Source organism: Mirounga leonina, unplaced genomic scaffold, assembly GCF_011800145.1.
Source record: "Mirounga leonina isolate KUSES-001 unplaced genomic scaffold, KU_Mleo_1.0 Mir_125, whole genome shotgun sequence".
Taxonomy (NCBI): domain Eukaryota; kingdom Metazoa; phylum Chordata; class Mammalia; order Carnivora; family Phocidae; genus Mirounga; species Mirounga leonina.
Window position 1 is genome coordinate 1,158,305 of NW_023270305.1, and position 17,218 is coordinate 1,175,522.

Here is a 17,218-nt window from a genome sequence, read left to right on the forward strand (position 1 = left end):
TGCTGCTGTAAGCCACATGAACTCAGCACCGCACTACAGGAATGTTCCTGGTGGGTAGCTCTCTCTGGTGGGCTGCAACACGATCATAACCATACTGGCCAGCATTATTCTTTCCAGCCCCCAGCAGTTGGCTAAGAATTTACTCAGAGTTTGTGACATTTCGTGTTGCCATAACCCTCTGGGGTGACTGCTATTTTTACCACCTCCTTCCCAGGGAGTGGGATGAGGTTTAGCAAGGAAACTATAAAGCAGCCAAAAAGGGGATTTAGACCCAGCCCACCCCACAAAGGAGTTGTGTTCTCACAGCTACACATAAACAAAGCTACTCTCAGCATTTGAGTGCTGGTGAGGGCAAGAGCTAGTACTCCGATCCAGGTCTGACCCCTAAGTGCTTGCTCTTAACCACCATATTTTGCCACCTTTCTGCATAGACATTCAGTAAGTGAATCTCAGCCCTAATGCAAAATGTAAGCGGCATCCCGGTCTAGTGCACTTGATCTCAGGAAATTTACAAGATGCAAATGCAAATACATTCTCGTTCCCAGGAGGCACTAAGCCCTCTAACAGAGAGGGCCCATAATTCAAACTTGCCACTATAGTGTTGGGAACCCAGAGCAAACATCTTTTTTCCACCGCAAAACTGTGACACTTTAAGGGGCATCCCCAGGTCCCTGCTGAGTTTGTGGTCTCCCAAGGACCCCTCCTGACTTACAGATTCCGCACCAGTTTGTAGAACCAATGTGTCCGAGACAGCTGTTGGCCTTTACAGGGATCAAAACAAGGCTAATCTTGGCAAAATAATAAGCAGGAAATTGTGAAAGTTCCATCCGTAGATAAAATATTCTTCTGCCCACTTTGGTTTTGCAGCTCTAAAGCTAACTCTTGCATCCCCCCCCCACCAAATATTATTTCCTCTCCAAATCCACTGTCCAATATTCTCCTTCAACTAGGCTTCCGTGCCTCCCTTGTTTAGAAAGAACAGAAGATTTCCCCTGGACAGGGAGTAAAGAGTGGCAGGAAGAACTCGGGCCCTAGGAGGATTTGATGTCGGATTTGTTCCAAGCTGCTCAACCTTCCAGTTTTGAGATAGTAGGCAAGCCCTCTGAGCCTCCGCCTCCTCATCCACAATGTGGGGTGAACACAGTTGAGACAAGAGCATGAAATCACCCAGTTCAGAGTTAACACCAAGGTCCAGAAGGGCCATGTCCCTTCCCCTGTCAAGCAGGCTGCATCTGTCCCAGTCCCCTCACCCCCACTGGACCTGAGATACAGACATCTGTGCTCCTATCTATTTCCCTTCTGCTTTGAAAATGCAGAATGGGGATGTCTGTGGGTCCTGTCCTCTTCCCCAGCCCCCAGCCCCCAGCCCTAGTCCTGGGGGGTGACAGCTCACTGTGGTCCTCGGGCATCTGCTCCTCATGCTTCCAAGTCGTAAGCATTTCACTGGGAGGCCACAGAGGCAGACCCAGAACCTGGCCAACTGCCAGAGCACAGTGGCCAACACGTAGGTATACAGGTGAGTCGAAACAGAGTCCATTCATCCGATGCGCAGCAAGCCCACAAAACCTGAGCTTTTGCAGTGAGGAATGATGGGCTACGTATCGGTATGGCCCCACCCAGGAGAATGGGAGCTAATGCTCTAAAGTCCTGAACTCCTGGATGGCTTGCAAGTGAGGGTTTTTAAGGGCAAAATTTCGGGCAGGGGTTTCCTGAGAAAGTGGGTGCTGTTGACTGCAGACCCATGAGGTCATGTTAGAAAAACTTCTGTTGCTGCTTCACCTGGGTCCCCAGAGGTGATTCCATCTCAAGAGGCTTGCAATGTGAAAAATGTCTTTATTCTTTTTTTAATTCTTTATTTAAATTCAATTTTAGTTAACATATACTGTATTATTAGTTTCGGGGGTAGAATTTAGTGATTCTTCAGTTGTTATACAACACCCAGTGCTCATTCCATCACGTGCCCTCCTTCATGCCCATCATCCAGTGACCCCATCCCCCCACCCACCTCCCCTCCAGCAATGCTCAGTTTGTTTCCTATGATTCAGAGTCTCTTATGGTTTGCCTCCCTCTTTGTTTTCATCTTATTTCATTTTCCCTTTCCTTCCCCTATGTGCATCTGCTTTGTTTCTTAAATTCCACATATGAGTGAGATCATATGGTATTTGTCTTTCTCAGATTGACTTATTTCACTTAGCATAATACCCTCTAGTCCCATCCACATCACTGTAAATAACAAGATTTCATTCCTTTTGATGGCTGAGTAATATTCCATTGTGTGTGTGTATCACATTTTCCTTATCCATTCATCTGTCGATGGACATCTGGGCTCTTTCCATAGTTTGACTATTGTAGACATTGTTGCTATAAACATTGGGGTGCATGTCTTTATTCTTTATGTTCGGGATTTCATTAGGTACATCTGGTGACTATATCTTTAGGGTAGTGTTGATTAACTATTTGCCCTATGGGTTCCTGTGAAGAAGAAGCAGGCATCCCTACCTCCTGAGCCTCGGCCTGTGTGTTCCCTGCTGGTCCAGGTGTGCCCAGGGATGATATGACCTGACAAGATGGGTGCTGGCTTCAGACGGTCCAATCTGTGTTCATCTGACCCTGAGTTCCCACCTCCATCTAAACTCTCTGGACTTAATTTCCTCATCTGTAAAATAGACAAAATAAGACCCATCTGTATTACTGAGGTTCTCTAAAAAAGAAGAATGTACAGACATAGAGATGCAGAGTTGGATAGGTGGGTAGATGGACAGACAGAGATCGCTCTGTTAGAAAGGGTTGGCCCCCAGGATCACAGAGGCTGACAAGTCCCCGGAAGTCCAGTAGGCAAGCTGGAGGCCCACGAGAGCCGATGGTGTAAGTTCGAGTCCGGCAGGCTCAGACCCAAGAAGAGCTGATTTCCCAGCTTAAGACCAAAGACAAGAACAGACCAATGCACCAGCGGGGCAGTCAGGCCGGAAGAATTCTTCTTGCTCAGACTTCTTGTTCTACGCAGGTCTTCCAGTAACTGGATGAGGCACATGGGGAGGGCGATCCGCTTTACCCAGTCTACAGATTCCAGTGAACTCGCTCTTGGGAGACAAGCTGCTGGGAGTCACTGTACTTTGCTGGACTTTAATCCTTGGGCACTCCCACATTCTAGACCTGATTCTCCCTGGAAGAACCTAACTGAGCGCGAACACGCTCAGCATGGACGTGCACTACGCTCCTGAGTTGGAGGGCCGCTCACATCCACCTTCCCAGCCTGTTCTCAGCCGCAGGGCCGGGTCAGGGCGGAAGACAGGTGAAGTGGCTCCCCAGGGTCACCCAGGGGGCGGGGCTGGAGCTGGGACGGAGGTCTGCCCGACACAAATCCCACGCTCTGTACCCGGCAGGTGCTCTCCTCCACACCCCCAGCCCGCCCAGCTGCCCCCAGCTCCAGCCCGGCCCCCAGCCTCTCACCTGGGAGACCACCACTACACCGAGCAGCTGGAGGAGCTCAGGGGAGCCTCTAGGAGTGAGGTCTGCCAGACCAGGTTCCCGGGGCAGAGACCTGCATGGGTCAGCAGGGGTGGGCAAATCATGGGGGCTCAGAAAGCCAAGGGCAAGGCGGCCCGATCTGCTGTAAGAGTACTATACCCCCTTGGTTTGTGAAAAGCTCATGTTTTCATAATTACCCCCCCCCCATGATCCATTGAATCCACAGCGCTTGGGCTGCAGGGATCTTGACGCCACTGCTTCAGGCCCCCCCAGACCGCATCCGGGTTAATAATCAGCCTGTAAGCACTGGTTCAGTTTTCCAATACCGAGATCCCTTCATACCACCTGGTAAACAGCTGCCCCGAATCCCCCCCTCACTCCCCACTTCCCACCTCTCACTCCTGCACTCTTGTGTGGCGGCAGGTGGCCTCCAGTGCCCCCCTGGCTGGCTGGTGCCTGGGCCCTACCTGTTGCTAACCATTTGGGGTATCACTCCTGCCCAGAGCCACTGCTAACTGAGGGCTCTTTGTCAAGCCCCGGTTCCCCCCAGGCCCACTGCTGAATTCCTTCATGGACACCTCTGGACATGACACTCATTTCCAGAGTGCCTCAAACCTTCAGGACGCCTGGCTTCTCTCAGCGCCCTGGGATGACAGAACGAGAGGGAATCACAGAGTTTAGAGCTGGTGGAGGATGCACAGCTACAGGCTGCCCCCTGCTGCCCCACATGTGCATTGCAACCATCCCCAATTCAACTACTTTCTCCTAAATAGCATTCAGCGGCCCATTAGTGGGAAGTTCCAGAATAAAGAAAATAAAGATGATGACCCCAGAATATTTTTTCCAGTGCTGAAAATGCCCCCAATTCCCAGGGATCTGGGGTCTTCAGAATATAAGCCACTGAGTTTATATTTTGGAGAGCCAAGGTCAAACTGTTTATGTGGGAAGCTTTTCCTCTGCAAATAATAATTTAGGCAGAGACCAGAAATGGCGGTCAGCAGGGGTTCTGGTCCTGGCACCCTATTTCCTGCCCATGGAACCAGGGAGCACCCAGGCTCTGCACCAAATCCAGATAGCATCAACCATCCCTCATGAGGCTGTCATACTTCAGTGAGAAAGGCAAGCACACTCTCAAACTTGAAAGTGCTATACAATTATTATTTTTAATGCAATTATCTATCAGGGAATATTTAAATGATCTCCCACAGATCTCCCAGAGCCTAGATTGGTATCGAAAATGTGGAGTGCCTAATTGCTGAAAATTATCAAGGATACTCGTGGGGAAAATGGGGACTAGTTAAGTGTTAGTGAGCGCAATAACACAAGTGAAAAATAGTTAATAGAGCATGCCTGAGACCACTATCCTCAGCGAGGCCTGCTTGTAAGACTGGCCCTTCACCGGGCTCTGGGAACCTAGATTTCCAGAGGGTTCTCTCCATTACCTGATAAAAATGGCTCCCTATGCATAAACTGTGCTACAATATGGTTCATGCTGAGCATGGGCTTTCCTTCTGGGACTCCGGGACTTGGGGACGCGCTACACAGAGGTAGCAACATGACTTGCCCCCCGTGAAAGCCCTCGGCACTGAGTCTCTAAAGAGCCTACCCGGTCGGGCACCTGGGTGGCTCAGTCGGTTAAGCGACTGCCTTCGGCTCAGGTCGTGATCCTGGAGTCCCGGGATCGAGTCCCGCATCGGGCTCCCTGCTCAGCAGGGAGTCTGCTTCTCCCTCTGACCCTCCCCCCTCTCGTGTGCTCTCTCTCTCTCTCTCACTCTCTCAAATAAATGAATAAATAAAATCTTTAAAAAAAAAAAAAAGAGCCTACCCGGTGAGGGCACCTGGGTGGCTCAGCTGGTTGAGCATCTGACTCCTGGTTTCAGCTTAGGTCATGATCTGGAGTCATGAGATCGAGCCCTGCATAGGACTCCGCACTCAGCTGGGAGTCTGCTTGAGATTCTCTCTCTCTTCCCCTCTGTCCCTCCCCCTGCTCGAGTGCTTGCTCTCGGTCTCTGTCTCTCAAATAAATTAATAAATCTTAAAAAAATAAAACCAAGAGCCTACCTGGTCGACAACCTTTCACACGTGTTGTCACAACTCACTGCTGGGGAGCCAGCGTGTCCTGTGTGACTCCTCTGCGGACGGTTTAGAAGCTTGTGCCTGGTTTCTCTGGGCTTTGTCTCAGACGCCTTTTTTCTTTCCTGATTTTGGTTCATTTCCTTTGGCCAAAATAAATCAGGGCCCTGAGCATTACCATCGGCTGAGTCCTGGGAGTCCTCCTAGCAAATCGTCTGCCTTGGGGGTGGTCTCAGAGACCCTGACACACAGCTTCCCGGTGTGGTGGGGACCAGCACAGCCGACACACTCGTGCCTGGCTGGAGAGGCGTGCTCTGTATGCTGCTGTCATGAAACTGTCCGTGTCCTTTGACTCGGTCATCCCATCCTGGGAACATGTCCTGTTGAAACAAGGCAACAGAAAGAGGCACAAAGACATCCATCAGAGCTAATGCTAAATCCAGAAATAAAGTAAATGTCTAAGAACAGGGAAAGTGGCTAAGTATATTACGACACACGGATTCTAAGAAACTGATCAAAGTGAGAAGTATAAAGATTATGAAGAACGACATGAAAAGATGTTTCTGGTGTTAAATTTTTTAAAGCTGAGTACAAAGTGGTGGGCAAACTGACAGCAAAGAACTAACAAACAGTAGGATCAAAAGTGACTGTTAAAGTGAAAATGGCTGGGATGACAAGGGGGTGTGGATTTCTCCACACATAAATTACCTTGAATGATACTGTTTTCATCTCAGAACTTTCTGGGGACTCGGTAGGAGCAGCTGAAAAAGTGTGAACGATGGGGGCGCCTGGGTGGCTCAATTGGTTAAGCGACTGCCTTCGGCTCAGGTCATGATCCTGGAGTCCCGGGATCGAGTCCCGCATCGGGCTCCCTGCTCGGTGGGGGGTCTGCTTCTCCCTCTGACCCTCTTCCCTCTCGTGCTCTCTGTCATTCTCTCTCAAATAAATAAATAAAATCTTTAAAAAAAAAAAAGTGCGAACGATGGCCCTGAATCCTTCGGCTTTCACCACCTTTTATAAAGCCTTTAGGGTGTGTGCATGGGGGCAACGGAGGTTGGTGTTAAGCCAAATTTTTCATCTGGGAAGGGGAGATCTAGGGGACAGGAGGGAAGCCTGAACTAGACAGGCACATACTTGCCCCACCGCAGCCCCCGCCTTCCCGGAGCCCCGCCTCTCCCTGCACCCCATTCCTGCCTCTCATCTGCTGACCCCCATTTCTGCTTGCTCCCAACTCTGCCCGGCAACGTCACACCTGCTGGACCCGCTCCCGGCGGCTCCTCGGCCCCGCCCTGCAGCGGGAGCTCCAGCGAGGGACCCGCCCTCCGCCGGCCAACTCGGAAAGGGGCGGGGTCTGCAGGCGGCTGGCGGGGCTCCTCGAACAAACCCCACCCACACCTGCCCCGCGGGGCGGAGCCTCACTCAGCCTGGCGAATTCTCCCAAGTTGCTGCCACCTGGCCCACGGGGCCCCCGCGAGTCGCTGCACACCAGAGCCCAGGATGTAAGGTTCTACCAGAACCTCCGTTAAAGTCCTTCTTGGGGTTGGGAGCAATCCATTAAAATACAGCTCCAGCAACCCCCAAATCCAGGGATTTTTGTCCTGTCCTGGAAGGTTGTATATAGAGTTACATCTCAAGGTGTGAGGTGTGGAAGAGGGACTGGAACCCAGCGTCCTGATTCCCTTTGTGGGGGGGGGGTCCCCCAGGCTGGACTTAGGGAGACCCACCCAGAGTGGATCTGGACACTTTTCCGGCTCAGTGACTGAGGAAACAGAATGTGTTCAAGCTGGCCTGGCAGGTGAAGTCTTTCTCCCCACAACATTTTATTTTGAAAAATTTCAAACATACAGAAACGGTGAAAAAAGGGTTCAGTGAACACCCATATACCCATGACCTAGACTCTACAATTAACATTTTGTTGTATTTGCTTTGTCACATTTCTATCTATCCCTCTACCATCTGCCAGTCTGAAATGGCTTCTAAATTAAAGACCAACCCCCACAGAAGTCTTCAGCCTCACATACATCAGGCACTTGGTCATCCTGGATGCCCTAGCTGGCCTTTTTGGTCTTCTTCCTTGTCTCCGGACCATGTGGCCAGGGGACCTGGGCCAAGGTATCTGGGCAAACGCCATGGCTGTTCCAGGCTGTTCCAAGCCTCAGCCTGCAGTTGACCTTACCAGAGGTGTCCCATGCAGCAGTCAGTGCCTTCTGCACACACACTCATGGGACCTCTTCTAGATGTTCGAGGAGGCCAGAGCTGCCACCCCTCGGCAAGGTAGAGACCTGTCCTGGCTGTGCTGGGGGCACAGCCACCGAAGAGAGAACCACCACCGGGGCAGCCTGCTTCTGGGCTCTGGGCGTTCACCCAGCCCGTCTTTACCGGGAAAACGTCAAGGTCATGGAATGCCAGCCCACCTGGCCCAGCTCTGGAGGAAGAACCCAGGAGAGAGGAAAGACAGCCCCCACCGGCCCCACCACCTCTGCTTTTGGACTGATGTCCCAGAAGGTCACATCACTCGGCCTCCTCCTCAGGCAAGTGCTGGTGGCCGTCACCCCATCTCCACTCCAGGCTTCCCCACCGCTCACCTGGGCCATAGCAATGGTACTCCCCTGCCTCTTGCTCTTTCCTGCGGCTTCTCGTTCTTTCCCTTGCGCACTAACTGCAGGCACAGATCGGGCCAGCCCTGTGCCCGGGGCCCTGTTGGCCAGTCTCAGACCTCGCCTCTCCCCCGACAGCCCCCCAGTACCAGTGCTCCCTCCTGCATCCACGCTTTTCCTACTCGCCCCAATTTTTCCACCTGGCAAATCCTCTTCCCCTCTTCACTCCTTGGGGCACCTCTTGCTTGAAAGCAGAATCTTCAGTGCGAGCTCGGGTCGTTGGCTGAACTCGTCCCCACACCCCAGGGGCGCCGGGCAAACCTCCAGGGAGTATGGCTTTGTCGGCGCTGTGTTGTCCGGGGGTCTGTTTCCCAGCTGCGCAGAGAAGGGAGCACCACGCCCAGCGGATGGGTCCACAGGAAGTTTCAAGGAAAGAGCCGTGCATCTGCCCACACATACAGGGGGCATTCAGAAGCCGGGAGGGCTGGAAGTGCCCGGTGCTGGGGGCAGAAGCCATGAGGGAGGGGGGCCTGGAGCCACAGAGCGACGTGGGCCACACTGGGTCAGAGCAGAATCGCGGCCGAAGGCTCAGAACACGACTCCACCTCCCCACCGGGTTCTCCTTGTTTCCTTCAGAGGATCTAAAGACAAGGCCAAGCCTCAGCGAGTAACCGGGGGACCTTGGACACTCACTTAATCCCGCTGGTGAGGACCTCAGTTCCCTCCGAGGTAGAATGGGGCTGGAAATGCCTGTCTTGGAGGACCCGGGTTCAGCGAGATGAAGGATGGTGGTTTGTAAGCCCTCCAGGCTGATGCGGGTAGAACGGGTAGTAACTGCATAGTGTCACTGATTTTCCCTTGCCGGCCACTGCTCAGAACCCCTCTGGCAGCCGAGGATCGGCGGGTATCCACTCTGGAGCTCACAAAGCACCTCCATCCGCCTTCTCGCGGGAGCCCCGCATCTGCGCCTCCGCGGGGGAGCTGGAAGGATGACTATTGTCAGTTCACAGGCCCCAGGAGGGACAGGGACTGCTCAAGGTCATGTGGTAATTGGAGGATGGGCCCCAACCTCCACCCCCTCCACCCCCCCCTGCATCCTGTCTTTTCTTACTGCCCCAGAAATCCGGGCTTTGGTCGCTCCCCCATCCTCCATGCTGTTTTGAGGTCTCCAGCCAGGGGGCCAGGGGTCAGAGCTGAGGGGCAGCTGAGCTGGGCCTGGCACCGACGCAGAAACTCTCTCCAACCCCCCCCTCGGGGTTCAGATGTCACACACACACGTGGGAGCTGCCTTGTCCCCCGGGCAACAGTCAACACAGGCAGAAGCTCGAAACACAGCTAGGCTCAAGTGCTCTCTCCCCAGCCCGCATCAGCCACTCTGAGCTTGGGGTCTAGAGGGCCAGTGAGGGGGACCCCTGCTCAGGCTTTCCTGGAGTTAGGAGTGGAGGGGGTCCCAGGAGAGGTCCGAGCTCAGACAGGAGCCTCTCTCTCTCTCTCCGTCTCTCTCAATTTCTCTATTTCTCTGTCTCTCTGCCACACACACACACACACACACACACACACACACACACACACACATGGGGATCCACCCCACCCCTGGGTTCCGGAGAAGCACATCAGCTGGGTGCCAGCGGCCCTCAACCAGGCTGTCAGCCTTAGACTCCTCCACGGCCCGGGCTGGCCCTGTGGTGGGCAGGGGTCTCGCCGGCAATCGCCAAACCCCCCAGGCCCCAGAAGCAGAGCACTTGGCCCTGGGAACGAATGGTGTGCAGCAGGACCAGCTGTGGAGGGAGCTCTTGGAGGCCGAGAGGAGGGGCCAACAGCGCTGGTGAGTGCCCTGCCTGAGCCCCAGCTAATTCAGGGTCTAGGAAGCTTCTGGAAGCAGAGAGACCCATGAGAAGGAGTAAGCCAGGCAAATGGTGTTGATGGAAAAGTGCTCTGGGCCAGACCGGAACCTAGAGGGTGGGAGGGAGAGGTGGGCAGGGGCCAGGTGACCCCCCTCCTTCACTCTGGGGTCCCATCTGCCTTTGGAATAATCTCTCCAGCTGGAGCTCCTGGGATAGCGCGGTGGGCTGGCCAGGAAGTCATGACAGCATTGGGGGTTTGGGACGCCCTGGCCCTCTGACCCAGGAGAGAGACATCCCTTCATGCATTCATTCAATCCAGACATTCCTAGGAGAGCCGCGCCGTCAGGCTGTAATGAGGGACAAGACAGCCCTAAACCCGGCTCCAGGGCAGCCAAAAAGCAAGCAGAGAGACAAGTACAGTGTGATGAGTGTCAGGGAGTGAGGGGAGGGTGGGCGCCTTCTTTTTACAGAGGCCTCTCCGAGGAGGGAGGCGGAGCCCTGAAATCTGAGAAGGGGCCAAGAAGAGTTTGGTGTATTCCAAAACAAAACAAAACAAAACAAAACAAAGACTGTCCGTGGTCCACCCGTCAGTGAGGGGACGGGAGCCTCAAGATAAGCAGTAGGAGGAACATCTCATATACTGTAAAAGATCACATTTTTAAATGTAATGAGACACCATCAAGGGTTTTAAGGAAGAGCATGATGTGATCTAGCCAAAGATCTGGGAAAAATTCAAGGAATGTTTTTATGGCAGAATTCCAACAATTGTTGATGGATTGGAGTGAGAATGTGTGTGGTGTGTGGGGTGTGGGTCTGGGGGGTATATATGTGCGGTGTGTGGGGTGTGTGCAGTGTTGGTGTAGAGAGTGGGGCTGTGGGGGGTGTGCATGTGTGCTGGGTGTGGGTTATGAGTAGGGTGCGCGCAGTGGGCGGTGTATACGTGGGGTGTACGTGGGGCGCGTGGGGGGACGTTCACGAGGACAGGGCTCTCTGGTGCGGGGTGATCTGCGCAGGAGGACCCGGGAGCTGAGCGGATGTGGGCGCGGGGAGGAGGTGTCAGGGGGCCGGACGTCCAGCCTGGATCGTTAGTGGGATGATCCAGGGGTTCATCCTTGGGTGAACTGCAGCTCCAGGGTGAAGATGCGAGAGCTGGTGGGGTGTTCGAGGCCGGACATAGCCGGGTGGCCGCCCAGGAGGCCGCGGAGTGGCAGGAATCAGGAGCTGGACACTGGCCCCACAGGGATGAAAAGCAGAGAGGCGGCCAGGCGTGGAGGGGAGAACGGACGTGACCGCTGAGGGACAGGGCGTTTCTCCTGGGGGTGACAAAAAGAGCGGTGATGGTGCAGGACTCTGAATATACTGGAAACCACTGGACCAGACCCTCTGCAAGGGTGAACTTTATGACACGTGGATCTGCTCACGAGCGAGAAAGAACCCACGCTCCCCGGGAAGGGCTCCCAGAGATGAGGGGGGAGCACACAGCCAGCAACAGTCACCGGACGGCAAGTAGCCAGGAGACCGAGAGAAGCTGCCAGAGAAGAAAGGGGTCCCAGACCCCAAGAGGAAGAGTTTAGGGAAATCCAGAGCCGCGCTCCCCACAGAAATACAGTATGAGCCACATCTGAAATCTTCCATATTCTAGAAGCAGCCTTAAAATATATATATATATAAATGGGGCGCCTGGGTGGCTCAGTTGGTTAAGCGACTGCCTTCGGCTCAGGTCATGATCCTGGAGTCCCGGGATCGAGTCCCGCATCGGGCTCCCTGCTCGGCGGGGAGTCTGCTTCTCCCTCTGACCCTCCCCCCCTCATGCTCTCTGTCTCTCATTCTCTCTCGCAAATAAATAAAATCTTAAAAAAAAAATTAAAAAAATATATATATATAATGGGAAACTAGTGAAATCCATTTTAATGGTGTATCTTATCCAAAATATTATCTTTGGGGCAAGTAGTCAATATTTTTAAAAGTATTGAGATAATTTGACATTCTTCTTTGTACCAAGTCTTTGAAATCAGGTCTTACAGCACCTGAGATGTGCTCCGTAAACCCCTCTCCTGAGGTTTTTCTGGATAGAGAAACTGAGGGCCCAAGAACACAGTGACCTCGTTCAGGGCCACAGAGCCCGCAAAGCGGGCAGCAAGCAGAGCGAGGACAGGGACCAGGTGTTCCCACCTCCTACCTCGCTGGCTCTCGCTAAGTCTTAGTGTGGCTCTGAGGTCAAGGTCCCTGCCTTCTGTCAATTCAAAACCGAAGCTATTGAAACATGGCTCCCACATGACAGAAGAGGGGGTGACGGTGGGTGGGAGGGTCAGGACACTTGGGGAGGATGGGAGGAGATGCACGGGCCAGGGGGGACGCGAGGGTCAACTGCAGAGGGGAAGCAGATGAGGGAACAGGGCCCCAGGAAGGGTCAGGTGGGGAGGTTCCCAACGTCTCAGGAGGGTAGGCTAAAGACAGAGAGCTCCGCTCAAAGTCTGAGCACGGAACAATGAGGCAACTTGGAAAAGAACCAAAAACAACCTCTAGAAAAAAAAATCTGTAACGCTGAAATACAAAACACAACTGAAGTGCGCATTCATAAACTCAGATTCATCACAATTACTCGGAAAGACAAGGAGGGGGAACACATGGAAGAAGAATTAGAACCCTAGAGAACAGAGCAAGAAGATCCAACATACCTATCAACAGAGCTCCCCAAGGGGAGGCTGGGAGAGATGAAATTTTGGAGGGGGAAAGTGCTCGAGAATTTTCTAGAACCGAAGAAATGCACGCATGCACAGACTCTGGAGGATGTGCTCCACAACAGGAGAGTACACAAGAAAGGAAGGCCCGGGACCCCGAAAGAGGGGACCCCCGAGGGGAGGTCAGGACGGCAGGAGCGGGTCCTGGGCAGCAACCCTCGTGGGAGCAGGGCGACCCAGTCTCCCAGAGAGTGGCCTCTAGAGAACAAATGTGAATGAGCCGGTGGATTACCTGTTGCATTTGACTGTGTGGAAGATCACACAGGGAGGCTTTACAATTTTGTTGGAGAGTTTGGAATCAGTGATCTGTACACAGAAAGCTAAGAAAACCAGGGGGATTATAAACCCTAGAAAAAAATTCCAAGTTGTCCAAGGAAGGGAAGGGGATCCCATGATCCTAGATAGTTGCTCAGTGAACAGTATTTACAGAATCCTAAAGATATAAACAATACTTACCAGTTCAGCCCAAATCCATAATACAATAATTTTGGAAGAAATGAGGAAAGGGAAAAGGGGCAAGAAAGCTAACTCATAATCTCCCATAATAGAAAGTCTACAGATATGTTTAGTTTCAAAAACCCAAGAAATGGCAACCTGGATTTACCATTCCATGATGGGCCCAAAGAAACAGCAACAGGGCTGGAAACGTGACCAGACGCTGTAGGGTTCGGGGGCTATGAGGATTGGGGCAGAGAAGCCTGTTTTTATTTTAAGTCTCACAGAATTGTTCAACTTCTTAAAAACAGAATAAAATGAGAATTAAATTAGCAGCACAGGTAAAATGCCCTTCTCGTTGTCACTGTCCCGGTCTCCTGCCCTGTCCCCACTGTCCTCTGCTGTGCACACTGAGAGGCTACAAGAAAAAGTGAGGTTTTTCTTCACGAAACACTTGAGGGCTCCCACGTGGCTCCGAAAATGCAGACGCACACAGTGGGCTCGCAGCTCTGCGTTCCCCATCACGGGCCACCTCCTCTGGTACCACACATCCCACTCCGGGAAACGTCACTAATCCTTGAGATATTTGCTCGGTGTGGAGGCCACACTATAAATACTTGGTTGGTTTGGGGTGTTTGTTTCACTGGATTACTTTAGTTCCCCTGTGACGTAATAAATGCATCGGTGGCATTGACTCGTTCACCTGACACAGTGAAAGCCATTTGTTAAAAAATGTCATGGGATGATATGTCACTGCCCACGTGTTTTCCTTTTCAGGGCTCAGCACTGGAGTTTCCTGAAAGACTATGACCCCCTGGTAAGGCCAACGACGTTCCTGACATGCACACTTGCACTGGGCATGTGTGCTCATTCATCTAACGTTTATGGAGGACCTACTGGGTGCTGGATGCTGGAATGGACAGAGACAAAAAAATATACACTGTCTTGTGTCAAGAAACTCAGGGTCTGGGGGAAAAAAATGCTCAGAGCATTTAGATATTAGTTTTCCCCAATGTTTCTAGATTTTATTAAGATGAACCAACTGGAAATGATAGGTGTCTGCTTCTGGTAATGTTTTCCCCCGTATGAGGATGTCAGCCATGTGTCCTGAGTGATGTGGGGGGGGGGTGCCCCATGTGGAGATGAGCTTGGGGGAACCTACGTTGGAAATGAATTCCCTGCTTCTAATATCACCACCTCCAATCCGACTCCACATTGCTACCAGGACAACTTTCCTAAACCACAAAACTGACCATATCTCTCCCCTGCTTAAAATCCTTCAATACACCTGCACTTTTCAGGGTGGCTCACACGCTTCCCATGATCTAAGCTTGCCTGCCTCCCCACGCTGACCTACATGCTATTTTAGCCACACCTTCGAGCATGCTCTCCCCCTGCCTGAAATGCCCTCCCCACCTTGTCAGTCTGGTGGACTCTTATTCATCACTCAAGTGCGTCCTTCCAGAAATCTCTCCTTCCTGAGCAGGCTCGGTCAGATCCCTCTCTTCTTTACTCGCCAGCATATCCAACCGACTCCTTTGATATAGCCTGTCGTGTTCCAGTGATCCATTTCAGCAGGCTGTGGGCTCCCTAAGAGAAAGGACAAAACCAGCTTCACCGCTGTACCCCACTCACCAGCCGTGCCCTACCCCCCAGCACCTAGCAAATATTTAGCACTCAGTTGATGTTGGATAAACGACCGGATGTTGGATGAATCTGGCTGTAAGAACTGTCAAAGAACCAACCTGGAAAATGAGCAGCGTGCCAAGTCATCCCAGGCAGTGGCCACGCCTTGCCAGCTTTAGGGGAAGGTTTAACGTCTGCCTTCCCAGCCCGTGGGCTTGCTGCCTGCCCTGGGATAGAAGATGCCGTTCATGAGACCTGAAATCCTACACTGAGCTCCCGGCCTGGGCTTCCAGCCTACAGAGTCCCCCTGCCAAGGGCTAGGGATTAGCAACCTGACCACGACACCTGCATCACGCCCAAAGGTGTGGGGCCCCCTCGGCCCGGAATTTCCCAGGGGAATGCGCAGATCCTGTTCCTTCTGTTCCTTCGCTGGTCCTGTAGCCCCTATTTGCCCCAGGGTAGCCCCGAGTGCACCTGACGCGAGGGCTCATCAGATTCTTCTCAGCTCATGCAGTAACTCACTCATTCACCTTCCAGCCATGTGCGCGAATGTTCGGACCCCCAGGCCGGGAACAGACCCAAATGCCATCCGTGGCGGGGTGGGTACGTAACATGGAATGTTCGCACAAGCGACACGAGGGCGCGTAACGTGTGGCAAGGACAACGAAGGAGTTGTAGCCACATGCAAAAACGTGCACGAACCTCGAAAACACGTCCTGGAGAGAAAGGAGCCACGGTCTTACTAAGATAAAGTTCAAAACCAGGAGTTAGAGAGGGAGCCCGGGCTGCCTCGGGGGTGGGGACAGTGACTGAGGGGTCTGAGCAGCTGGGTCCGGGGCGTGTGGCATTTCCCTTCGCGGGGGGCGGGGGGGGGGTTGCGCAGACTTGCCCACGGCGTGGAGGCTCGTGGAGCCCGACGGTTACGATGTGGGAACGTTTCTGGGGCGGACCTGGGGTGGAGGCAGCTGGGGGCTGGTGCCTGCAGAGGCCACCTGCCCCCTTCCCCTCCCGTCCCTGCTGAGGGCCTGGCCGCGTGCACGCCTCTCCCCTGTTCCGGGCAGCTTGTGACACCACCTGTCCCCTCTCTTCAGGGCAACAAGAAGGAGCCTGTGCAGCTGCTGGAGAATGTGCCTCTCTTCTCCGACACGGTCCCCAACTCCACGAACCAGGTGGTGGGCAGCAGGGTGGACACGCCCCTGGGGCAAACCCTCATCGGCATGGACTTCTTCTTTGTGGACGGAGTCCGGAAGAAGAAGCTGGAAGCCGAGCTGCAGCCCGTGTAGGAGGCGGAGGTGGGTGTGGGGGCGGCGCGGGGAGGCTGAGGGGGGCTGAGCCGGGCCCTCGGCCCCAGTCAACGGCCCACACGCGTCCGCCGGGCTTGCCTTCTCTCCGGGCCCCCGCACAGCCTTGCCGAGGGCTCCACTGGCCCGTTTTCACTCATGAGATTAGAAGGACTCCAGGAAGTCCCGGGATCGAGTCCCGCATCGGGCTCCCTGCTCAGCGGGGAGCCTGCTTCTCCCTCTGACCCTCCCCTCTCTCATGTGCTCTCTCTCTCTCTCTCTCTCATTCTGTCTCAAATAAATAAATAAAATCTTTAAAAAAAAAAAAAAGAAGGACTCCAGGAGCTTGCCCCTGGTCTTGGACCCGGCAGGGCTGGGGACTCCCTCTCGGGACCCGAGAGAGGCAGCCCTGCGTCTGTGGTCACGAGCGGACGGCCTGGGTTCAAATCGTGCTCCTGACTCTGAGCGGCTGTGTGACGCTGGGCAGGTTGTTCGAGCCCTCTGTGCCACCATCCCCCGCCCCAGACATGGTGTACTGGTTTCCTATTGCCACCATCACAGTGGCCACTCACCAAGGGGCTGCAAAGAGCACGTACGTCCTATCTTACAGCGCTGGAGGTCAGAAATCCAAAGTGGGTCTCCCCGGACTGAAATCAAGGTGCGCGAGGGCTGCGTTTCTTTCTGGAGGCGAAAGGCATCGGACTCCTCGCCTTTTCCAGCTTCTCGAGAGAGGTTGCCCACATTCCTTGGACCGTGGCTGCCTCATCTCTGAAAGCAGAATGGTAGCATCTCCAATCTCCAAACCTCTCTCTCTCTCTCTGCCTCCTTCCCTCCATCTTTTAAGACATCCAGGATAATCTCTCCATCTCACAGTTCTCAATTTAACCAGGATGCAAAACCCCTTTTGCGTGTAAGGTAACATATTCCCAAGCCCCGAGGATTAGGACAGGGGCGTCTTTGGTGGATTATTTTTCTGCCTACCACGTATAGAAATAATAAAAGTACTGATTCTAGAAGGTTGTCGTGGAGATGACATGGGCTACCATGTGTAACCGTTCAGAGCAGTGCCTGGACCATGGTATGAGGGTGTGTTTGCTGGGGACACCCTTCTCTTGGGAGGGAGAGTAGCATCCCGGTGAACGATGCAGGGAAGA

The 17,218-nt window shown here is 53.4% G+C and overlaps 1 protein-coding gene across 1 annotated transcript; it reads left to right on the top strand.

The window, feature by feature from the left end:
* Positions 1-9,712: 9,712 nt before the first annotated feature.
* On the top strand, positions 9,713-16,070 carry CUNH2orf50 (chromosome unknown C2orf50 homolog). The gene is made up of 3 exons (XM_035000439.1): positions 9,713-9,963; positions 13,936-13,975; positions 15,876-16,070. Exons 1-3 carry the CDS (start codon positions 9,713-9,715, stop codon positions 16,065-16,067), a joined length of 483 nt encoding a protein of 160 aa, XP_034856330.1. The 3' UTR covers positions 16,068-16,070.
* Positions 16,071-17,218: the final 1,148 nt, after the last annotated feature.